The sequence below is a fragment of the Rhineura floridana genome, chromosome 3 (genome assembly GCF_030035675.1).
Source record: "Rhineura floridana isolate rRhiFlo1 chromosome 3, rRhiFlo1.hap2, whole genome shotgun sequence".
In the NCBI taxonomy this organism is placed as follows: domain Eukaryota; kingdom Metazoa; phylum Chordata; class Lepidosauria; order Squamata; family Rhineuridae; genus Rhineura; species Rhineura floridana.
In genome coordinates this window covers 135,744,287-135,763,145 of record NC_084482.1, presented here as the reverse complement: position 1 = coordinate 135,763,145, position 18,859 = coordinate 135,744,287, and the positions used below count along the sequence as shown (strand labels likewise).

Sequence of the window (18,859 nt, the reverse complement as noted above, 5' to 3'; positions counted from 1 at the left end):
AATTTTAACAAGTGGAGTTTATTCTGCTTTGACTTGAAGGACAGTCTGTTAACATTGTCTTGTTCACATAATCTTGGAACACATTCCAAGTATATTTTGTTGTTGTTATGTGCCTTCAAGTCGATTACGACTTATGGCGACCCTATGAATCAGTGACCTCCAAGAGCATCTGTCATGAACCACCCTGTTCAGATCTTGTAAGTTCAAGTCTGTGGCTTCCTTTATGGAATCAATCCATCTCTTGTTTGGCCTTTTTTTCTACTTTCTTCTGTTTTTGCCAGCATTATTGTCTTTTCTAGTGAATCATATCTTCTCATTATATGTCCAAAATATGATAACCTCAGTTTCATCATTTTAGCTTCTAGTGACAGTTCTGGTTTAATTTGTTCTAACACCCAATTATTTGTCTTTTTCGCAGTCCGTGCAGTTCTCCTCCAACACCACATTTCAAATGAGTTGATTTTTCTCTTATCCGCTTTTTTCACTGTCCAACTTTCACATCCAGACATAGAGATCGGGAATACCATGGTCTGAATGATCCTGACTTTGGTGTTCAGTGACACATCTTTGCATTTGAGGACCTTTTCTAGTTCTCTCATAGCTGCCCTCCCCAGTCCTAGCTTTCTTCTGATTTCTTGACTACTGTCTCCATTTTGGTTAATGACTATGCCAAAGTATTAATCCTTGACAAGTTCAATATCCTCATTGTCAGCTTTAAAGTTACATAAATCTTCTGTTGTCATTACTTTAGTCTTTTTGACTTCAGCTTTTGTCCTTTTAGTCCTGCTTTTGTGCTTTCCTTTTTAACTTTAATCAGCATTCCTTTCAAATCATTATTGGTTTCTTCTAGTAGTGTGGTATCATCTGCATATCTTAAATTACTGATATTTCTCCCCCCAATTTTCATACCTCCTTCATCTTGGTCCAATCCCGCTTTCCATATGATATGTTCTGCGTATAGATTAAGCAAATAAGGTGATAAAATGCACCCCTGTCTCACACCCTTTCCAATGAGGAACCAATCGGTTTCTCCATATTCTGTCCTTACAGTAGCCTCTTGTCCAGAGTGCAGGTTGTGCATTAGGACAATCAGATGCTGTGGCACCCCCATTTCTTTTAAAGCATTCCATAGTTTTTCATGATCTACACAGTCAAAGGCTTTGCTGTAAGAAATTAGGAATTTCCTAGTGACCAGATATATAATCTTCTGTCGCTAGAAATGTAATTTTCCACCAAATATTTCTAAGTGGATGGATAAACTATCTTCTGATAGCAGACAGAATGACTTGTTTTTAGAAATAAGGGAAATTAGAAATCTTTAATCGAAACTGATGCTCTTTTTTGACATTTTTTTCTGGATAATACGTTTCCTCCAGTTTGTTTTCACTCCAGCTGACAGACCAGGTAGACTACCAGTCAGTCCCATGCCACAGCTGAGACTGTATTATCTGAATAACTTCTGAACTGACTGCTAAGGAACCAGGCTGTACATGCTAGATTAATCTTGGAGATGAACATATAACATAACATGATCTATAACATAAACAACAATTATTGGGGTCGGTATGATCGCATTGGCGCAACAATGTCTTGTACTAGTTATGCACCATGACCTCAAAGGTTCAATTAAAGAACTAAGCCAGAATTCCATAAACCATGATTTACTGTCTATGAAAATTTAGAATAGAAAGCCGGTAATACAGCCAGTATTCTATTTTACCATTATTCTATTTACAATTAGTGTTTCAGTTACCTTATTTTGTTGTTGTTGAGCCTCAGAAAATTTAATGATCTCATTTCTGGAATTCCAAGTGGCACAGACTTCAGTTGGTTGTGATCTAAGAACATTTCTCTTAGAGAGTGATACGCCCCATAGAATGACACAGGATCAATTCCATCATTATCAAGTTTGTTAAATGAAAGGTAGAGATATTCCAGACCTGGCCTCATATGTCCAAATACAAATCCTGGAATTCTGTCAATTTGATTCCCTATAAGTACAAGGTGTACTAACGACTTCGGCAGATATGAGGGAACATGATATAGCTTATTGTAAGAAAGATCAATTGATTCCAAGTTCCTAAAATAAAGGAAAAAGATACACAAAAACAAGAGCCTAGGGTAACTAATTTTGTCTAATATATATAACACACATTTAACATGAGTTTAGGAACATTGGTAGTACACAGTTTTATATATTTTTCTGGAAACCATATATATGTTAGACATGGAAGTGTGCTATTACAGTGGATCCATATTGTCGGGGATAGTTGCCAATTCCTATTATTATTATTATCATTATAACATCTATATCCCACCTTTCCTGCAAGGTGCTCAAAGCAGCATACATGACTCTCCCCCTCTCCATTTTCTCTTCACAACAATCCTGTGAGGTAGCTCAAGCTAAGAGACAGTTACTAGCCCATGGGTCACCCAGTGAGCTTCCTAGCTAAGTGGGGATTTGAACCCTGGTCTCCAAGATGGTAGGCCAGCACTCTAACCACTACATCCCACTGACTATAGTTCCATTCCGCTGGTGGAGATGGGCTGCTATCTTGCCTTCTAGCTATAAGGAGCTCGTAGGCTATAAGGAAAAATAGTGAATTTATTAGGTTGCCTGGGGAAATGCTTGCCACAAGCAAATGGCAATTTGCAGTTTGCAGTAGATCCTATTGTAAACTAAAGATGTGAAGGCCCGGGGGGGGCGAATCAGGAAAACTTGAGGGGGGGAAACAGGGATTTTCCATGCTTGTTTTTTTAACCCCTTTCCCCTGCCGGGCCTTCACATTTCTGCTATAAACTAATTAATAAAAAGGCAGGGTTGTGGAAAGCGAAGAGTCAAAGAGCTGTGTGTCCTTAATAAACATTTCAGGTTTCCAAAAATGAGTTCACATTACAGAAAACTCCACAAGCTCCACGAGCTAGAGGGAGCCCCAGCTGACGAAGCGTCAAGGCGAGTTAAGCAGCAGAGCGAAAAGAGGGTAAGTAGCTCCCATTTATTCCATTATTTAATTGAAGTAAAACAGCTCAGAGCAATAAGTAATAAGGGCAGCCCAAGGTCACCCTGAGCTAGGAGCCAAATCCTGAAAGAACTTATATTTTAGGAGACAGATCCTAGGAGAAGGAAGCCCATAGAAAGCTAGTTTTCAACACCACCCTAGCAGGAAAGCTTCAGGGGACACTGTAAACAAGGCTAAATTCCAGTCGGAGAGAAGGGGGAAAAGGAAACTCCACCGACACATACAGGGAGAGAGTCAGCTCAGTCCTTGCTAAAAAGGGCAGCTTCAGACTTCCTGAAACACAACCACAAGCTCTGTTTCCCTAGGTTAAAGAAAGGTCAGGCTGTTCTAGGTGGGAAAACAACAAACACAAAAGACTTGCCTGGAAGGCGCAGCCCCTTGCTGAGATTAAAAGCAGCCAAAAGCTTAAACAGCCCCGCCCCTCGGTCAGGAAGGAAGGAAGCCTGAGAGAATACTAAAGAGTTAAGCCCCAGCTGATAGCCATCAGCCTCAAGTAACACATCATTGGCTGGCAGCAGTAGCTGGGAGAAACCAGCCACACATATAAAGTCAGAGCACCCTAGTGAGGCAGCCTGCTCCATGAGCTACAGGGAGCCCCAGCTGACAAAGCGTCAAGGCGAGTTCGGCAGCAGGGCGAGTTCGGCAGCAGGGCGAGTTCGGCAGCAGGGCGAGTTCGGCAGCAGGGCGAGTTCGGCAGCAGGGCGAGTTCGGCAGCAGGGCGAGTTCGGCAGCAGGGCGAGTTCGGCAGCAGGGCGAGTTCGGCAGCAGGGCGAGTTCGGCAGCAGGGCGAGTTCGGCAGCAGGGCGAGTTCGGCAGCAGGGCGAGTTCGGCAGCAGGGCGAGTTCGGCAGCAGGGCGAGTTCGGCAGCAGGGCGAGTTCGGCAGCAGGGCCCCCCACTCTGCCCGCCTGTTCCCTGACCTCAACTAAACCGCAGTCTCCAACCCATTGACGTAATAAACCTTAAACAAAACTATGCAGGTAAGAAGCCAGCAGGGGTGTGGGGGCTTTCCAGTGTTTTGCACCGCCTGCAGCATGTACGACTATCTGCCTGTTGGACAGAAGTCGTGGGTGTGCTCTCGGTGCAATGAGCTCCTGGCTCTCCGGGAACGACTTCATTTCCTTGAGGCCAAGGTGGCAGACCTGGAAAAGCTGAGAGAGGCAGAGAGGTGTGTGGAGGAGGCCTTCAGGGATGTTATAGCTGTGTCCCACTCCAACGATGATAGCTCTCCTGCTATCATGGAGAACGATGGTCTCGGGGAAGGAGAGCATCCAGCTGAGGAAGAGGGAAACGATCCCTTAGAAGGGACCCATTCCTTGGGGGATGAGCAGCTATCCTCTCGTGCCAAGGATATATCTCCAGGGGGTGGAGGGATCCTTGTAGTGGGTGATTCGATCATTAGGAACGTAGACAGTGGGGTGTGTGATGGGCGTGTAGACCGCAAGGTGTTTTGCCTGCCTGGTGCGAAGGTTGCGGATATCGCCCGTCGTTTAGATAGTTTGGTAGACAGTGCTGGGAAGGAGTCAGTGGTCGTAGTGCACGTTGGCACCAACGACATGGGGAAATGCAGCCGTGAGGTCCTGGAAGCAAAATTTAGGTTGCTAGGTAGGATGCTGAAAGCCAGGACCTCCAAAGTGGCTTTCTCTGAAATGCTACCGGTTCCACGCGCAGGACCAGCCAGACAGGACCAGCTTCACAGTCTCAATGCGTGGATGAGACGATGGTGTCGGGTGGAAGGGTTCGGATTTGTTAGGCACTGGGGAACATTTTGGGACAAGCCGGGCCTGTACAAAAGGGACGGGCTCCACTTGAACCAGAATGGAACCAGACTGCTGGCACTTAAAATTAAAAAGGTGGCAGAGCAGCTTTTAAACTGACTGAGGGGGGAAACCCGACAGGAGCTGAGAAAGGTCCGGTTCGGAATAAACCTCCCCCCTGGGATAAAAACCAAAGAAATGATGAAATTTTAAAAGGGGTAGGCCTAGAAGTAGGCATTGTAAGAGCAGGGGCACAGGATATAAATTCAGAAGAGCAAAATTACCACAGGCCTAACCACAAGTGCCAAAGACACTTGAAGAGAGACACTGCTTACAAGTGCCTGTACGCTAATGCTAGGAGCCTCCGAACCAAGATGGGAGAACTGGAGTGCTTGGTCTTAGAGAAGAGCATTGATATAGTGAGCATAACCGAGACCTGGTGGAATGGAGAAAACCAGTGGGATACGGTTATCCCTGGATATAAACTATAACGGAAGGACAGGGAAGGGCGTATTGGTAGTGGAGTCGCTCTATACGTGAAAGAAGGCATTGAATCCAGCAAGCTTGAAACCCCAAAAGAGGCAGACTCCTCCACAGAATCGTTGTGGGTGGTGATACCGTGCCCCAGGAGGGACTTAATACTGGGAACGATCTATCGTCCCCCTGATCAAAATGCTCAGGGAGACCTTGAGATGAGATATGAAATTGAGGAAGCATCCAAACTAGGAAATGTGGTAGTAATGGGTGACTTCAACTACCCGGACATAGACTAGCTGCATATGTGTTCCAGTCATGACAAAGAAGCAAAGTTTCTAGATATTCTAAATGACTGTTCCCTAGATCAGTTGGTCATGGAACCGACCAGAGGGACGGCAACCCTGGACTTAATCCTCAGTGGGGACCGGGACCTGGTGCGAGATGTAAGTGTTGTTGAACCGATTGGGAGCAGTGACCACAGTGCTATTAAATTAAACATACATGTAACTGGCCAATTGCCAAGAAAATCCAACACGGTCACATTTGACTTCAAAAGAGGAAACTTCACAAAAATGAGGGGATTGGTGAAAAGAAAGCTGAAAAACAAAGTCCAGAGGGTCACATCACTCGAAAATGCTTGGAAGTTGTTTAAAAACACTCTATTAGAAGCTCAACTGGAGTGCATACCACAGATCAGAAAAGGTACCGCCAGGGCCAAGAAGATGCCAGCATGGTTAACGAGCAAAGTCAAGGAAGCTCTTAGAGGCAAAAAGTCTTCCTTCAGAAAATGGAAGTCTTGTCCGAATGAAGAAAATAAAAAAGAACACAAACTCTGGCAAAAGAAATGCAAGAAGACAATAAGGGATGCTAAAAAAGAATTTGAGGAGCACATTGCTAAGAACATAAAAACCAACAACAAAAAATTCTATCAATACATTCAAAGCAGGAGACCATCTAGGGAGACAATTGGACCCTTGGATGATAAGGGAGTCAAAGGTGTACTAAAGAACGATAAGGAGATTGCAGAGAAGCTAAATGAATTCTTTGCATCTGTCTTCACAGTGGAAGATATAGGGCAGATCCCTGAACCTGAACTAACATTTGCAGGAAGGGATTTTGAGGAACTAAGACAAATAGTGGTAACGAGAGAGGAAGTTCTAAGCTTAATGGACAATATAAAAACTGACAAATCACTGGGCCCGGATGGCATCCACCCGAGAGTTCTCAAAGAACTCAAAGATGAAATTGCTGATCTGCTAACTAAAATATGTAACTTGTCCCTCGGGTCCTCCTCCGTGCCTGAGGACTGGAAAGTGGCAAATGTAACGCCAATCTTCAAAAAGGGATCCAGAGGGGATCCCGGAAATTACAGGCCAGTTAGCTTAACTTCTGTCCCTGGAAAACTGGTAGAAAGTATGATTAAAGCTAGATTAACTAAGCACATAGAAGAACAAGCCTTGCTGAAGCAGAGCCAGCATGGCTTCTGCAAGGGAAAGTCCTGTCTCAGTAACCTATTAGAATTCTTTGAGAGTGTCAACAAGCATATAGATAGAGGTGATCCAGTGGACATAGTGTACTTAGACTTTCAAAAAGCGTTTGACAAGGTACCTCACCAAAGGCTTCTGAGGAAGCTTAGCAGTCATGGAATAAGAGGAGAGGTCCTCTTGTGGATAAGGAATTGGTTAAGAAGCAGAAAGCAGAGAGTAGGAATAAACGGACAGTTCTCCCAATGGAGGGCTGTAGAAAGTGGAGTCCCTCAAGGATCGGTATTGGGACCTGTACTTTTCAACTTGTTCATTAATGACCTAGAATTAGGAGTGAGCAGTGAAGTGGCCAAGTTTGCTGACGACACTAAATTGTTCAGGGTTGTTAAAACAAAAAGGGATTGCGAAGAGCTCCAAAAAGATCTCTCCAAACTGAGTAAATGGGCGGAAAAATGACAAATGCAATTCAATATAAACAAGTGTAAAATTATGCATATTGGAGCAAAAAATCTTAATTTCACATATACGCTCATGGGGTCTGAACTGGCGGTGACCGACCAGGAGAGAGACCTCGGGGTTGTAGTGGACAGCACGATGAAAATGTCGACCCAGTGTGCGGCAGCTGTGAAAAAGGCAAATTCCATGCTAGCAATAATTAGGAAAGGTATTGAAAATAAAACAGCCGATATCATAATGCCGTTGTATAAATCTATGGTGCGGCCGCATTTGGAATACTGTGTACAGTTCTGGTCGCCTCATCTCAGAAAGGATATTATAGAGTTGGAAAAGGTTCAGAAGAGGGCAACCAGAATGATCAAGGGGATGGAGCGACTCCCTTACGAGGAAAGGTTGCAGCATTTGGGGCTTTTTAGTTTAGAGAAAAGGCGGGTCAGAGGAGACATGATAGAAGTGTATAAAATTATGCATGGCATTGAGAAAGTGGATAGAGAAAAGTTCTTCTCCCTCTCTCATAATACTAGAACTCGTGGACATTCAAAGAAGCTGAATATTGGAAGATTCAGGACAGACAAAAGGAAGTACTTCTTTACTCAGCACATAGTTAAACTATGGAATTTGCTCCCACAAGATGCAGTAATGGCCACCAGCTTGGATGGCTTTAAAAGAAGATTAGACAAATTCATGGAGGACAGGGCTATCAATGGCTACTAGCCATGATGGCTGTGCTCTGCCACCCTAGTCAGAGGCAGCGTGCTTCTGAAAACCAGTTGCCGGAAGCCTCAGGAGGGGAGAATGTTCTTGCACTCGGGTCCTGCTTGCGGGCTTCCCCCAGGCACCTGGTAGGCCACTGTGAGAACAGGATGCTGGACTAGATGGGCCACTGGCCTGATCCAGCAGGCTCTTCTTATGTTCTTATGTTCTTAAAACGTTTTCCTACAACCTACTTTTCCTCCCATAGTCTATTGTCCAAAAGTTTTTATATAACTGCCAATATCATGGGTCTGACAGATTCTTCAGGTCTGTTAAAAAACAACAACTGTGGCCATATCCATAGGCTCAACTTCCTATTTTTCTCTCTTCAGTCTGTTCAGGATATCTCTGCTGAAGTAAGCACTTGTCTACAGCTAAAATCACTCCTCTCCAGTTATTCCACTTCTCAAAAGTTTTTGATTTTTCATTATTTGTAATACTTGACACATTAGAAATCCCAAATGTTAAAAAGGATTCCTTTCAAAGGATGAAGCAAGATGATAGTATTATCCTTTTGCATCCCAAGTACTGGTCTGCGCACTTCAGATAGAAATGGATATTTGAAATGTCTCATGTATTATTGGATTATATGGATCTGTGTTGCATATGATCATAAATTGATTAGGAGGCTTTTTTGCCTAGAAGGCAATAAAAAACTCCCTTAAATAAATAAACATTACTTATCTCCTCTCATGTTTCTATCAGTCTTAACTGCACCACTGGTGTCTAAGATTTCTGTTTTAAAAGGAAACAGATTGGCATGATGATTACTTAATAGCTGCATGCTTTAGACTGGGTGTTTTTTTCAAGACATGAGGATCCTGTTATTTAGTGAGATCAATTACTATAAAATGTAACCCACTTACAGTGAATAAACTATATTAACACCCAAAGTATAAAATCAAGACTTCAGGATCAAAATATTTAGCCCTTTGGAGGAAGGTGCTTCTAGTGCAGCCTTTCCCAACTAGTGGGCCACCAGATGTTGTTGGACCACAACTCCCATCGGCCTCAGCCAGCATTGCCAACGGTCAGGAAAGATGGGAATTGTGGTCCAACAACATCTGGTGGCCCACTAGTTGGGAAAGGCTGTTCTAGTGTTTATAATTTTGCTTTAAACTAGACACCTGTGTGGTGTTAGTTGGCAGAATCCAAAAATCTCATTTGGGGAGCATGTGAAAGTTTAGTATTTTTGAAAGGTGATACTTTTCTTGGTCAGAGGCCCACAAATTCATTTGCCAGTTTGCCATGATTTCAGTCAGCCTCTCCCCAGTACTCCACTAATCTGGAGATAAAGAGTCTATTTCTCACTTGGTGCTGAATTCTACTCAAGACAGAAAAGTGAAAGAGACTAACACTACTTTTGCTTTATTCAGAAACTCAGGGCAAAATGTTAGAGCCAACCCAGCCCTCAGCTCATTGCCATGCAGAGATTACTAACTGGGGGAGAAGAAAGTATTTTCTTTCACTTTTGTTCTATAGAAGCCACACAGAGTCCTTCCATCACATATGAAAAAGTCTGGTGTGAAGTTTCTTCTCTCCCATATCACATCAGATGATGGGAAAGGGGGAAGCAGTGCGATGCATTTGCACTACTATTGTCTTCCTCTAAAACCCTGTGCAAAGTGATAAAATGATCCTGGTGTGACCACTGATATCCTGTACATGCTAGCGGATTGGGCGGGAGGGACACTGGAGTTGGTTTCACAGTGCACTCCTCTTTTTACAGGAAGCAGAAGCAGCATAAATCTCTCTCACTGCTCTGCGTTCTACAAAAGAACCACAAAATGAGACGACCATACTTTAAGTTCTTTACGTGGACCAGCAAATAGTTGCTGGCTAATATGCCAAGGCAAAGTTTGTGGAACCCTTACCTTCTATATAGTACAACTAGTTTATTCTAAAATCAATTAAATGTTGATAGAACAATAACAGAATTTGATAGTTAACACTTACTTATGATTGATCCATGCCAAAGGAGCTATTCTGCTTTCTTCTAACTTGTTGTGTCTTAGAACAATTGTGTTTATATTTTTGGTATGGTTAAAGCAAACTTCTGTAATTTCTTCAATTTGGTTATTATCAAGATATAATTCCTATTTAAAATACAAGGTAGAAAAAGGAAATAAATGAAAAGCATACTGTGTACTACATTAAACCTTAAAGTAGTTGTTTTAAAATTTAGCTTTTGGGGACTTACAACTGTTTCACTTGTTTTTCTGAAGTTTCCAGACAAAGTTGCTTAAGAGGCATGAGTTCCAAATAAAAGGAAGGAAGAGCACAAGCTCTCCATTCTTATGTTACATTGGCTATGTGACTGACTCACTGTTGCTGAAATCACTGGCATTTACTAATGAATAGGCATGCCCAGGATAGAAACCTCAGGTTGCCTCCAGAGTATTTTGTGCGATGGATTCATGCACGTACCAGGAAATGTAAAGTTCTCTGTCAATCTAGTGCAACAAATCCACTTTTAAAAAAGAAACTGTGTTTTTGCAGTTAGGAAAGAGATGGGGAAATGCATTGAAAAGTATGGAGTGAAGAAATGATTAACAGGAAGACAGATAAACACTCCACAAGCAAATCAGGATGAGTGATGATTACTGTATGACCTCCTCACAAACAAATCAGAAGGAATGCTAATTGGGTGCAATTTGATCTCTGTTTAAGTATTATGAAGAAGAAATCTTTTTTTAAAAAAAAGTCTTACCTCAATAGAATTGGGAAGACCCTGTGGAATAGTCCTAAATTTATTTTGTCCAAGGCGTAGATAAGAGAGGCTCTTCAAAGGTTGGAAGGCTAGTGGACTGACATTTGCTTCACTAAGTTTGTTGCCTTCCAATTCTAGTGTCACCAACTTTTCTAAACCTTTAGAAAAGAAAGTAATCATTTTATCTCTTTATGTTGTTTCTTTAATATTAAAATATTGTCTGTAAGATTCAGGGCAGAGCCATGCTGGATGGGGCTGATGGGAGTTGTAGTTCAAAAAAGTAACTTTTCCAAGCTCTGAGGAGGGCTTAGAAAATATTTTTTTGGCAATATTGTCAGCATCAAAATGTCAGCTTGTATGTCCCCCCATTTAATTTGCATTTACCCTTTCCACAGAAAATCCATTCTTTCTTTCTTTTTTAAATGTCAATAACTCATTTGCATATCTGAATTTGTTATATAAAGCCCCTCCTTGGAAGCACTAAAAAATCTACACTGTCTGTCGAAACACTGGCATCTCCTGGGTTACGTAATTGTTCATGCAAGAGATTGTCGTGATGTACTCCTTACTAGGGCCATGATGACTGCTGGACAGATCACCAATTAATTTGATCCACTATGGCCATTAATATTGTTCCTCAACGTAAGCTCCAAGGAAGAAAATCAAGGCAAGGCATAAAATGTACATCCACGCCCTTCAAGTTCCTATTAAGTGAGCTTGCTTTCAAACAACTCTCAAGAAACATCTACCTATGGAACTCCCTGAAAATGTCGAAGAACACTGGATTAAACTGAAGACTTCCATTATGGCAGCATGTGAACAAACTATTGGATACCAAACTAAGAAACATCAGGACTGGTTTGATGAGAATGATACTGAGATTGAACATATCAACAAGAAAAGGAAAGCCTTCCAGATATGGCAGAAAGGCATTAATTGGGCTGCTAAGAAAAAAAATCTATGCCAGTGAAAAGGCTGAGATCCAAAGAAGAATTAGAGAACATAACGCCTGGTGGATAAAGAAAGCTGAAGAAATCCAGCATTTTGCAGATGCTCATGATGCACTGTGCCATCTATGGGCCAACATATTATGGTACAAATCCCTTACGTTCAATGGATGCTACCAAACTTCTTAAGGATAAAGAGTCTATTGCACTGCGTTGGAAAGAGCATTACCATGACCTCCTTAATGGTAACTCTGTTGTGGCTGGTGAGGTTGTGACGCACACTCCCTGATCACTCCTAGTTCCAGCATATCTTCGACCTCCTTTTTGATCTCACTCAAAACTTTCCCATTCACACGGTACGGCATAGATCTGATTGGGGCATGATCTCCAGTATCAGTGGAATGTTTGGCTATACTGGTTCGGCCAGGTTTATTGCTAAAGAGATCCCCATAGTTTTTCAACACTCTCAGAATCTGTTCTCTTACTTCCTCCTGCACCTCCTCTGACCATTCCACTTGATCTACCCCTCCTTTGTCTTTGCTTTCCTGTACCAAATCTGGAAGTTCAGGCCCACTTCCCTCAGGGAATAAGGTAACTTGCAACGCCTTTGCATCCCTGGTATGGTAAGGCTTTAACATATTTACATGAACCACTTTGCTTTTGTTTAATTGGTCTGTGGTGATTACATGTGTCACTGTGTCAAGCCTTTCTCTTATGGTATATGGTCCTTCCCAGCCTGTAATTTGTCATGTTTCCTGGGTATGAACGCCATAACCATATCTCCCACATCATACACACGTTCCCTGGCTGTTCTGTCATACTAGTAACTTTGCTTCTCCTGTGCTTGACTCAAATTCTCTTTCACTACTTCCATCATTGATGTTAATTTATTGCAGAATTCCAATACAAAATCTGCTACAGATGTTTTGTACTCTCTCAGGGTTCCTTCCCATGAATTTTTTAACAGTTCCAAAGGTCCCCTCACTTTTCTAGTGAACATCAGTTCAAAGGGTGAGAAGCCTGTTGACTCTTGAGGGACTTCTCTGTATGCAAATAAGAAGCATCCCAAACGTTCATCCCAGTCTTGTGGGTGATCTTGAACATAGCTTCTTATCATGCCCTTCAAAAGGCCATTGAATCTCTCTGTTAGCCCATTAGTGGCGAGATGGTAAGTAGTGGTCTTTAGATGTGTTAGACCACAACATTTCCACATACATTGCATCACTTCTCCCATGAATACACTGCCTTGATCCGTCAGCACTTCATGAGGGAAACCCAGCCTCATAAAGATTTTTAATAAAGCCTCTGCCACTACGGGGGCTTCTACAGATCTTAGTGCTTCTGCGTCTGGGTACCTGGTGGCAAAATCCACCACCACCAATAGATTTTTCTTACCATGCCTTGTGGGTTTGGAAAAAGGGCCCACCAAATCTATTCCCACTCTAAAAAAGGGTTGTCCAATTATAGGCTTTAAGGGTGCCTTAGTCTTTACTCCACTTTTCCCCACCTTTTGGCATATACCACAAGATAGACAATGTTGTTTTACATCTTTGGAGATGTTTGGCCAATAATAGTGCGCAGCCAATCTCCTCTTGGTCTTTTTTATTCCCAGATGTCCTGCACATGGGACATTGTGGGCTACCTCTAGCAATCTGATTCTGTATTTGCTAGGTACTATCAATTGCTTCACTGGTTCACATTCATCCTTTCTCTCAGCAAGCATCCACAGTCTATATAAAATCCCATTCTCACACACAACTTGATTCCTCAGTTTGTCAGTGAAAGGAATCTGTTGGGTCAGGGCTTGCTCCTTTATTTGCTTCAAACTGGTATCCTTATCCAGTTCTTCTCTGAAATGCTCTGTCTCTTCCCCAGAGACCATTTGATACAGTTTGTCTCCTTCAGCAGGCCTGCCAAGGGTTGCTATGGTGACCTGCCATCTTCATTACTATGATTCTACACCTTATTGAGGGGAAACTTCCTACTGGTATGGAAATCATATATTGAACAGATGGAAAGCTTTTTAATCTCAGTTGGCTGACAGCAAAAAGCAAGGTAATGTCAACCTCCGTCGTAGAACTTCAATATGCCGATGATAATGTAGTCTCCGCACATTCAGAGAAAGATCTTCAAACTATCCTAAATATCTTTGCAGAAACATACGGAAAGCTTGGGTTCTCATTTAAAATAAAAAAACCAAAGTGCTTCATCAACAGGTGCAAACTAGTCCGTCTGTAGCACCATCAATCTAGCTTAGTGGTGCAACGCTGGAGAACGTTGATCATTTTTCCTATCTTGGCAGCCATCTCTCTGTGAAAGCTGACATTGATGCTGAAATTCAACATCATCTGAGCTCTGCGAGTGCTGCATTCTCCCGAAAGAAACGTAGAATGTTCTTGGATTGGGATATTTGCAGGAAGACCAAAATGCTTATTTACAAAGCCATTGTACAACCAACCTTACTGTACGCCTGTGAAACATGGACTGTTTATAAATGCCACTCCCAACTTCTTGAAAGATTCCACAACACTGCCTCCGGAAAATTCTGCAAATTACTTGCGAAGACAGATGGTCTAATGTTAGCGTTAGACTACCAGTGTTGAAACAATGATTCTTCAACATCAACTTCACTGGACTGGCCATGTTGTTCGAATGCCTGATCACCATCTTCCAAAGCAGTTACTTTACTCCCAACTTAAGGAAGGGAAACGGAATATCGATGGACAGCAAAAGAGGTTTAAAGATGTTCTTAAAGCTAATCTAAAAAAATGTAACGTGAGTACTGAGAACTGGGAAGCTTTGGCCCATGAGCGTCCCAATTGGAGGCCGTCTATTATCAAAGGTGCTATAGACTTCGAAGAAGCACGAGTATAGGGCGAAAGGGACAAACGAACTAAGTGGAAGGCACATCAAGCAAATCCTCATCGTGACTGTCTTCTGTCTGGAAACCTATGTCCTCACTGTGGGAGGCTGTGTGGATCTAGAATTGGCCTTCACAGTCACTTACGGACCCACCGTTAAAGACCTTATCTTGGATGACAATCTTACTTGGCCAAGAGTGATCGCCAATGAAATGAATGATGTACATTTCTAGAGTAGATGGAATTAAAGAGTATGTAACCTGGCATGTCTAATCTAGGTAGCTTATTAGTTAATAATCCAGGTTACGCCTATGTTTATTTAGTTAGTTAGTTAGTTATAAAAATATTTGTTACCGCCATTTCGTTAAAAACATCAAAGTGGTTTGCAACCTTCTCATGCATCTGAGTGGAGCATGGTTGTCCCTCTTGTAAAGTATGGAGTGCAACTGTTAACTACACCAGCAAAAGAAGTTCCATTCCCATGTTTAAAAGGATCTCCACATGACCACCCCCAGTGTCTGTAGGAATGCATTCTTCTGGATAGAGAAAAAGCTTCCTGGCAGCAGTTCTCATGATGGCTGAATCTGTGGAAGGCTTGGCAAATGTACAACCATTCTCAAATTGCATGGGACATACCTCTTGAAGCCCTTTTGTAACTTTGAGCTGTCCTAAGTGTAAGGATATTTTTTATGTAATTGCAGTGTTAAAATATATTTTTACTCATAGTATCCAAATGAAAAAATGATGCATTTCAAAATACTACAGAAGTTTTCATCCACTTCCAAAAAGAATTCATTTCCCCCCATGAATTGTAGGTTCTTATTACTTCAGTCATTTGAATATATAGTTATAATATACCTTCAAAGCTATCTTCATCAATTGCATGTAGTTGGTTTTCATTTATTTTAAGTTCTTCCAAAGTTGATGGCAAACCATTCGGAATGTGTACTAGTGCATTTCCATCCATATATAAACGCTGCAGATTCTTCAATATCTGAATCAGAGGAAGATAGTTTAAACCCATGAGAAATTAAATTGTTAACTTATAACTTAACATTACAATTTAAGATACACACACACACACACACACACACACTTGTTCTACACTATTTGCTTTATGTAAATTATGTGGTCTACATTGGTTAACCCTTCAGTCCAGAGAACATGTAGTGCTACAGACATATTGAATAACAGAACCTCCATTAAGTGCAGCAAGAAGGCACAACAAGTGTCCCAAAGCAACGTTCTTGCTGTGATGTTGTAAAAAAGTGCTGCCACTAAATAATAAATATGGTAACACATTACTAAAAATTAAAATATTTAAAATAAGAAAATTTAAAATTATGCTAACTTATGCAGTAAGTTCTACAGCTCTGTGTTACAGTGCATTGATTTACACTACAGGTTAAAACCTATATTTTCTTACTTTAAATGCCTGTGGTCCTATACCAGATGAGGTGATATTATTTTTACGAAGATCAATCCTTTCCAAATTAGGAATCCCATTAAAAGCTTCATCTGGGATGGCAGTTATAGTATTCCCTATGCAACAGAAAGATATGTATTAGCAACAGGATATTAAGACCCACTTATACTTGTTAATCATTTTCCATTTTACTTAGAATTTCTGTCTACAATTTTATCACACAGATTCTCAGTACCACACTTAAGGCATCCTCCAGGAAGGAAGCTCCTTTTAAATAAGGCTTTTTTTAAAAAGTGAAACTGATCAGCTTTGCTTTGCTATGCATAAACTTTCAAGACTGTGCCTTTGCTTTGAGGTGAAGCTGACCAACCTATGTCTTTGCTTTGCTTCTATAAACTGATAAGCCTGTGCCTTTGCTAGGATGAAACTGACAACCCTGTGTATTTGCTTTGCATTAAAGAGATTTCTTGCTTTCTCCCAGGGCTGGGAAGGGAAGAATTCAATATGATTCAGAGAAGGAGGGGTGGGGGTGCCAGGTAGACACCCTTTAAAGCCCCTGTTGAAGCCCCACCATCTATGAGCAGGTATAGGAACCTAGCCCTATTCTTTCCATGTTATTCCTACCTCTGGTACCAAAGTTTCTGTTAAAGAAGTAATGTTCAGGAGCAGATCTACTTTGTTAACTGAGGGATTACTATACTACAGTTCTTTGTGGGGTAATTCTACTGTGTGTCTATACTGCTCCTTCATGGATCAGCAAACAAAGAAAGGAATTTGCTGTAACCAAGCAGGAAATGGCAAAACATACATCACATTGTTCCTCCCCTCCCCCCCTTTTCACAGTAGGAACATTGGACAAATTGTCCAATGCAAATAGAAATAGCAAAATGTAATATTAATATAGGAAATATTTGAAAATTGTTACAATAAACAGGGTCATTATTTTCCTTACCTACAAGCTCTATGCTTGTAAGCTCTGCATCCATGATTGGTGGTATTTGTTTAAGTTTGGTATTAACACAGCTTACTGTGTTGTCCATGATGGAGCATCCAGATGGCAAAGGAGGAGTTTCAGTAGAAGGCTCAGAAACTGAGAAATGAGGGGGCATTCTAAACACATCACCACGCAAAATCTCCACCTCTTCCTCTTCCTCCCTTCTTTCATGTTGTTCACTTTCCTGCTCTTTGTTTTTTTCTCTTTTTTTCTTGAGTTCTTTTTCAATTCTTAACTCTTCTCCTTCATATGCTCTTCTTTTTTCTTCCTCTGTTCTCATTTTCTCCTTTTCCATCTGATCCTTTGCGTGTCTTTGTTTTTTCCTTTGTTCATGGCTTTTTATTCTGTTCCTCCTCCTGTTCTCTTTATCTTTTCTATTATTTGCTTTCTTTTCAAGTTGTTTCCCCTCCTTTTCATCCCTTTGATCTTGTGTTTGCCGCTCATGCAAGACCGGATAACTACGGTCATTGGGTTCTGGGGAATCACCGGAAAATTCATATGTGTCACCTAGAGAAATAGTTCTTAGTATTGAATATCAGGAAGCCATGAGGATGAATGTGAAGAGGCCAGTCGATGCCAATATAAAGAGAAATGGCAATGCAGTTTTTAGCAATAAGCATTAATATATCTGTGCTTGAAGGGAATAATTGCTTTTTCTATATGGTAAAGAATATTAATAAAATACAGTACTGCATGTAAAATCACTAAGGTCAGAAGTGTTTGCTGGTGAATTAACAGTGCATTGTGTGTACATATACATATGCACAGATTTAACGTTTGCAGTGATTTTACCTGAACACTTTTCAGTTCTGATTCCAAATGTTCTATATTCAATAGTTGGACTAGTCATTAGCTTATGATAATGAAGTCTTAAACAAGATTTTTACAAATCTAGTCATACATTTGTTTCTTGTTTGAATATATTTATTTGTACAGAGATACTGAATTTATGGATTGAATTATTATCTGTTGTAACTCAGAATTTGAGTAATGGAATGCTTGCTAGATAGTTGTATTTGAACAGTATAAAATGTTGAGAAATGCTCCAGGGAAGCAACTGGTGGGTGCATGCAAAGAATGTTGTAGAGGATGAAGAGCCTTTGCCACAATGATATCTAAACTGGCCCTTCCAAACTTTGGTTTTGTAGATGATGTAATTCAATGAATACAGTTCCCTCAGAGCAAGATAGTATATAGATTGCAGCCCTTTTCATCAGTAGTGCCAATGGCTATATAATATTCCTATTACTAACTTGGTTATGAAGGGTTGTACATCAGGGCTGAAAATATATTTCAAATGCAAAGTGCAATATTCATCTTTATTTCTCACATGTGATTTAATGGCAGCCAAAACAGCAGTGAATGCTTACACACTGGCAACATAGACACAACGCTAAGCCATAACCCATGGTTTGACCAATTTGTTTGTCCATAGCCTATGTGCATCTGCATGCAGCTGGAGCTCTCCTGTATTACTTCTCCCTTCCTCCAGTAGGGAAATCAAGCACAGAGTGGCTGGTTTAGTGTTATATCAGAACCAGTAGTCATGGTTTGTTTCTTTCTAAACCAGTGGTTTTTAACCTTTTTGGGGGCACTGATCCCTTTGAGAGTCTGATTAAAGCTGTGGACTTGCATAATTAAACAAATAAAATTAATTTTATTGCATTGGAAATTTGATTTTTGTGCCCAGTTCTTGGTCCCCCTAGGGGTTCGTGGACCACAGGTTAAAAACGCCTGCTCTAAACAAACTAAGATCTGAAGCCAAGCTTTATTTTTGGCTTCCTGATCATTATTTGAAAGAATGAAACCACAATTGCCCTGTGGTCTTCACTGGAGAAAAGTAGGAGCAAAACAAGTCTGTTGGTGGGGTTGTGGCTCATACTGTTCATGTCTACTGACATTTCCATATGGGCAAGAGTGTCTGTGAAAGCATGTTTGCTGTGCTGGCAGGAGCCAAAAAAGTGCCACTATCATCA

General features: G+C 41.2%; 2 protein-coding genes across 7 annotated transcripts in view; one reads left to right on the top strand and one right to left on the bottom strand.

The window, feature by feature from the left end:
* The window catches only part of CENPP (centromere protein P), a 267,372-nt gene that overhangs the window by 155,937 nt on the left and 92,576 nt on the right, over nucleotides 1–18,859 (top strand). The window lies entirely within an intron of this gene.
* The window catches only part of ECM2 (extracellular matrix protein 2), a 35,955-nt gene that overhangs the window by 5,927 nt on the left and 11,169 nt on the right, over nucleotides 1–18,859 (bottom strand). For 2 of the 3 annotated variants that reach the window (XM_061618057.1, XM_061618056.1), the window contains 6 exons: nucleotides 16,842–17,390; nucleotides 15,890–16,005; nucleotides 15,322–15,457; nucleotides 10,656–10,813; nucleotides 9,902–10,041; nucleotides 1,754–2,080 (listed from right to left, as the gene is read on the bottom strand). In XM_061618057.1, coding sequence (XP_061474041.1) covers nucleotides 1,754–2,080; nucleotides 9,902–10,041; nucleotides 10,656–10,813; nucleotides 15,322–15,457; nucleotides 15,890–16,005; nucleotides 16,842–17,390 — 1,426 coding nt within the window. The remainder of the gene's footprint in view (nucleotides 1–1,753; nucleotides 2,081–9,901; nucleotides 10,042–10,655; nucleotides 10,814–15,321; nucleotides 15,458–15,889; nucleotides 16,006–16,841; nucleotides 17,391–18,859) is intronic. The other variant, XM_061618058.1, reaches the window with a different exon arrangement.